General features: G+C 33.7%; 1 protein-coding gene across 1 annotated transcript; it reads right to left on the reverse strand.

The window, feature by feature from the left end:
• Positions 1-922: 922 nt before the first annotated feature.
• Positions 923-4146, reverse strand: LOC127791369 (probable amino acid permease 7). Its single transcript, XM_052321198.1, has 7 exons — positions 3977-4146; positions 3091-3327; positions 2714-2807; positions 2265-2479; positions 2016-2149; positions 1660-1887; positions 923-1530 (listed from the first exon to the last, which is right to left on the reverse strand). The coding sequence occupies exons 1-7, from the start codon at positions 4059-4061 to the stop codon at positions 1129-1131; spliced, it is 1395 nt and encodes a 464-aa protein (XP_052177158.1). The 5' UTR covers positions 4062-4146; the 3' UTR covers positions 923-1128.
• Positions 4147-6535: the final 2389 nt, after the last annotated feature.

Here is a 6535-nt window from a genome sequence, read left to right on the forward strand (position 1 = left end):
TTGCCTAAAAAAGTATTGATGAAACTGGACCGATTACCGAGATCTGCCTCAAAACAAGTACTTGCAAGGGCGGCGCCTTTAATCTCTCGAGAGAACTCCGACGCTCAAGTCAGTAGAAGAAAATACTCGAAATGGAAAATCACTCAGTAGTCAGATGATCATACCTGTAGAAGTTGACCTCTATTTAAAGATGACGTGGAGCATATTCTGAAGAGATAAGATAATCTCTGAATAAGACGTTGGAGAAAATCTCGATTGACCGAGTCAGCCTTATTCAAAATCAAATATGGGATAAAGATCTAGATGACACGTGACGCTTCTTGAGACAGGCACGTGGAGGCACCAGGTTGGTAGTCTCTGAGGGTAGTATAGTAATTTTGCTCTTAGTAAAATATCCCCTCATCAAGTATAAAATAAATGACAACTATCAAACACTATACAATAAACTCTTATTTAAAATATTTTATTCTTTATTTACACGTATATAGGGTAAATTGGTATGGCTCCTTGTAAGAAAAAATTATGTGGTTTAAAATTGTTTCTAAAATTACTTGTAGTTTTTATTTGTTGCACAAGCCCCACCTTCATTAAGTCAAAAACCCCCCTTCCCCCACTGTCCTTAAGATTTTATTATAAATTTCATCGAAATCTCCTATAATTTTAACTATTTTTACACAAATGTTCATGATTCAAATTCAACACCCAAAAAAAACATAAAAAGCTATTTGGGGCAGTTGATTAATAATAACAAGTGAGTTTGTGTAGAAGATGAAAAAAAACCACAAGGATGTAAGTGTAATTTACCCTTAGAAAATAAGTAGAAAACTTGTATTCTATATATCTTTTATAAATAGGGACATTGCGTAGAGAACTACAAAGAGAAAATTAGGAAGAAAATACATAAGGAAACATGAAATATAAATGAACGCTGGAATATTAGTTCCAACATTAAAGAAAGATGGTATAAACAAGAATATTCTTACAATCCAAATGTCTTAATTTTTTTACAATCTATCTATCACTAGCAAGAGAGAATGTAACCCATGGAGGTCAAGAAAACAAAACACACACAAATGCACTCGGCTGTACAACATCACATGCTATGTAAATACACAATGGAGCTTTTAGCTAGCTAAGCTTTGCGCTTACAAGGCCTTGAGCTGATCCAATGAAGGCCAGCACTGAAACAAGCAAGGTAAGCATGCTAAAAGTCTGGAGAAGAATCCACTTATTAGTCCAAGCTCCAATATTCCTCTGCACAAGGTACATTTCCACAGGGAAATAAATTGCCAAGGGCCAAAAGTTAAATGCTCCAAGCACTCCCAAGACTTGGTTGAAGTAAGGGAACATCATGGCCAATACAGTTGTCGACATCACATAAACTGTCCTGAAACACAGCCTCAAAGGATTCAACTGGAAAGCCGGCAGCAACGGGAGTTTCACGGCGTACAAATTGTTCACGAATCCGCTGTCTGGGAAGTTCTGGCCGAACCATCTTTCCACGAATGCAAACAACGGCTGACTGTATACCTAACAAAACAAACAAATGTTAATTGTCTTAGTTAGTCATAATGTTTGTTCATTGGTCAAAGCAGCAGCAGCAGCATGCATATTAAGCAGAAGCAAACTGTAGATGAGAATCATGGAGAAAGCGGTTGCCTGGTATCCTCCAACTAGATGCAGAATAATGCAAGCATTTGCTACATCTACAAGCCAATAGGGCTCGTAGAACCCAAATCCAGTTAAGAGGTTCCCTGGTGTATCACTCCCGAAGGCTGCATATCCAAAGCATCCACAGAGAAGGTAGAAAATCGTGGTAATGAATACTGAAGCAGTAGAGGCGCTCTTCATGGTCTGGTTTTCTTGTGGCGGTGACTTCAGAGTATCCTTTATCACAAAGGAACCGTGATTATTTGTCCTTTTAAACTGAAAGCTTTTGTTGCTCGAAACATATACATATTTATATATATATATATTTATGATGCTTATTGGACAATAGAACGAATAATGAATACCTGGATCTCGAAAAGGATTGTTCCATAGGGATAGGCATAAGCAATGTCTCCAAGTGCCTGAAGGACCAACCACAGTTTATCAGTAGTACTGACAGTTGGATTTCCTCCCATGCTCCCCTTGATCACCCCATTTTCTGCACTTGCAAACCCAACAAAGTTAATTTCTAATACAGAAGCATTTCTGGTTGAAAGCTGAAGAACTAGTAGTATCAGTATGAGAGGGTAAAGGAAACACATTAGAAGATATACCAATAACTTTTGCAAAGCCGAGTCCCAGCCCGATTAAAGAGTAGGAGAAAGACATGATCGCCGCAACAATAGAGAGCCATGCCATGTTATGGAAATCGGGTATCTGAGAGACTATAACCTGAACAGCTCCAAATAGCAGAATATAAGTATTTTCCCCATAGAAGCATACAGCATCATGCCCTTCTTTGTGGTAACAGTTCGATCTATGAATTGCTCTGCATCAGTTAATTGTGGATGAATCGAACATCAATAAGCAGTATCATCCATGTGAAACCAACTGAAGGAGGAAGAGACTGAAGAAGAGAATCAGCATGTTGTATACAGTTTTCTATTTAGGGATAGGACTGTTACATTCTTAATTTTTCAGATAAAAGTGAAATTTGGCTACCGAAATGAAATAGAGAAGAAGATTCAGATGAGAGTTGTGGAGTTTTTTCTTATTAGCTTACCTCACGCTAGTGGCAGTTGCAATGGTGTAAGCAATTCCACCCCCATAAAAGCTTTCCTGCAGAAACAATCCACACAATCGTTTGCTGTTCTCTCCTGAAAATAGCCAAATTGGTGCAAAAAACAAGGTCAGTGGAATATGGTATTGAGTTAGTCACTCAGGTTGGGATTTTGTCTTGGTTGTTCTTCTTGTCTAAATTATTGTCTTAAAAATTAATTAGATCACAAGGCTTATGGCATATACATCATTTTCAAATGCTGTTATTGTCTCATCAATTATACCACACGTAGTTCTCAATTAATTCTCAAGGAAACTAACTATAAAATGAATGCACAATTAATGAACCCATTCCAAGTAGTGAAAAATTCAAGAAGTGACCTAAATAGAGCTGAACAGCTTCCATATAGGATCGGTTTCTGCCGGGTCCATATTCAGGATCCGGAAAGCGGTAACAGTCACATAGAAGGCTTGCAGAAACTAAAGTGATGGCCGCAAAGAGCAACATTGCGAAAGGACCCACGAACCAGCCCAGCTGAGCCATGCTCCACGCGAGGGACAGGACTCCTGCCCCTATCACCCCTGTTATTATGTGCGCCATTGCCGTCCATATTGTTCCTGCATAACACACAACACAAGTCTCAGCCAACAAAATCAACCCCACCCCAATTGCAAAGCCAACATTTACTTCTCAGAAAAGGTTATATAACTACTGATGCATACGCCTTCTCTTTCCCAGAATGAAATTCTTGGAAATAACACTTGTGAACCAAATCAATTACAACCTTAAAAATTCCCCCCTTCTGTTTTATGCTTTGAGCTAATCGCCCAATCACCACTCCTCCAAAAACGGAGAGGAGGTTTGTGACATCAAAAGCATGATGATGATACAATCAAGGACTACGTGAAACGAACGAAGTATAGTTGGAATCAAGCAATAACAAACTTAAATGAACATCAGAACATCGTATCTAATTAGTGATCGGTTGTAAGCCGTTGACCTTGAGTCTAATTTATCCTTTGGGATTTCTCTAAACCACCACAATTCCGTGAATACCCAAGCAAAAATTTACATATATTGTGCATCTGGTTATCCTCTTCCATCTCTTCATAGCCCCAGATAAAACTTATACTTGAGGCAATTATGAGGAAAAAACAAAGAGTAAGCCAAAGCGAAAACAGAGCATAAATTCAGAAAGCCCGTTCAAACTAGAGCTGAAAAAGGCGAAAAAAACAGAAGGATGTGTAGCTGAAGAAAGAAATAAACCGGTTCTTTTGAAAGGGCGCTCAGAATCAGAATGCTTGGAGCTTTCAAGTAACGGAGACTGTTGCGTTTCTTCCTCCACACCCATATTTGGAGATGCTCAGATGCTCTCTCTCTCTCTCTCTCTCTCTCTCTCTCTCCGTGTGCCTCTCTCTGCGTCACTTTTTTTCCCTCCCTCTCCTTCTGTCTCCACAAACAACAAGTCTTAATGAATGAATATTTGGACCCGAATACGATCAAGCCGTCGCCTTCATGACGAAACCTGACCCCACCGGTCGTTGCATTGCCTTTCCCCCAAATAAGTTTCATTATTGGAGGAATACTATTTCTCAATGGGACCCAAGTTGTGCTGTAAATATCAAATTTCGTTTAATCGCTTCTGCAAAACCAAACACAAATAAAAGCAGCAATCTAAAAGCTGGAGAAAACCAAAGGAAAGCAAGGGACCTTCAGTTATTGAAAATAAAAATATCCTTTTTACTTAATTTTATTTATAAATTAAATTTTTAATACTAAGAATAATCTATTTATATCAAATATATATTGTCATCCATTATTGTTAACCTGTCATTTTAAATTATATGGTATGATTCAAAAGATGAATTAATTAAATAAGAAGACTTATGCTCGCTCGCTTTCTTTAAATCTATCATTTGCTAGATATAATAGATTGATTTAGATATATAAATGATTCGACTAATGAATTTAATACATTTTACAAAGTAAATATATAATCACATTTAAAATTATTTTACTTTTAAACCTTGTTATTTAAGTGAGAATGGTATGTCTATAATTTCTTCAAATCTATCATTTGCTAGACATAATAAATTGATTTAGATATATAAATGATCCGACAAATGAATTTGATACATTTTACAAAGTGAATATATAATCACATTTAAAATTATTTTACTTTTAAACTCTTGTTATTTACGCGAGCACAGTATGTCTATAATTAATAAATTATTTTTTAAATTAAAAGTATTGACTTAGTATTAAAAAGTTGCAAATTTGATTAAAAATATAATAAAAGACAAGTTTTTTTTTTCATAACCTTTTCATTATTTTGTTTCATTTTTTCTTTTCTTTTTTTTTTTTACTTTTTTGGGTTTTGACGAGGAGGAACCAAAAATAAAAGAGCACTAGTTGAACCAAACGGAATGGTTTTTTTTTTTTTTTAGGAGTTTTTTTTTTTTTTGGTTTGATGAGAAGTTTTTATAATAAAAAGAGCACAAAAGGAATGGTAACATTGTGAGAACCAAATCGAATTGAGTGGTCGAACTATGAATCGGCTTAGAAACACGATAAAAAAAAAAAAGTTTTAACAAGGAGAAAATTAATTATTAAAACTTGATTTTTCATCGTCATTCATCGTTAAAGTTTTCGCCGTTAAAAGTATTAATAACAGAAAGAAAAATACCATCGTTAATATAAGTAGTGAGAGGCATAAATCTTGTCATTACAAATAATACTAACGACAAATATTTCCATCGCTATAGCAATATATATTGTTGTTAAAAACAATACCAATGATGGATATTTCTATTATTATTGTAATATTTATCGGTCGAGAAATATAATATCAATGATGAATATTTTCGTCGTTATATCTATATTTCTTTGTCATTATTGCTATGATTACAATTTTAATGATTATTTTTACTGTTATATAAGAATTTATTTTGTTTAATTTTGGCAAGAAAGATACTAATAATAAAAATGTGGTTCTCAATTAATTTAGTAAAAACAAGATATATGCAAAATATGATCATTGACATTAATTATGTATTAATTATAATCATCTCAAGGGCTTCCATACGAATTAGAAAGAGAGAAAATCATATTAAAATGTACATAACATATATATATATTCAAACACGTATAATAGTTTATTATAATAATAATAATAATAGAATGAAAAAGCATTTAGGGGTTGTTCTTTTTATATTTTAGTTTTTAGTTTTCAATTTTTAGTTTTAAATTTATTTTTAATTTTGTATTTTGAATGTCTATTTTAAAATTATTGAAAATATGTCCTTTTTATTTTTAGCATTTTTCGTGTTTTGAAAATTTTGAGTGTCTTTGTGATGAAAACAATCAAAATAACTTCTTCTTTTTTTGTTTTGATTTTTCTTTATAAAATTTTTCTTTGTTTTCAAAAATGTGTATTTGAAAATATAAAAATAGACATATTTTTACTATTTTAAAAAATTAAAAACTAAAAATAATATAAAAACAACAAAGAGAATAAGACGCTAATTTTCTAGGTGTTTTATGATCGAAAAACACAAGAAGAAAAAAACCTTACTAAAGTAAGCCACATTGCACAATCATAGTAAAAGGGAACATCAAGACAAAAATATCTAAAGTGTAATCTATTCCATTAGATGTAGAAATAAGCTTCATCTTATCAAGGGAGGTGTTTGAAGACAATTTAGAGGGATTGACGTCTAACTTAATCAATTTAACTTATTGGCCAGGCTTAGTTGATGAGAACATATTATAGTTTAGCCGCCTTTCAATCCCTCCCCTCTTCCCAAAAGAAAAAAAAAAAAAAAA

The sequence above is a fragment of the Diospyros lotus genome, chromosome 15, assembly GCF_014633365.1.
Source record: "Diospyros lotus cultivar Yz01 chromosome 15, ASM1463336v1, whole genome shotgun sequence".
NCBI classification, from domain to species: Eukaryota; Viridiplantae; Streptophyta; class Magnoliopsida; order Ericales; family Ebenaceae; genus Diospyros; species Diospyros lotus.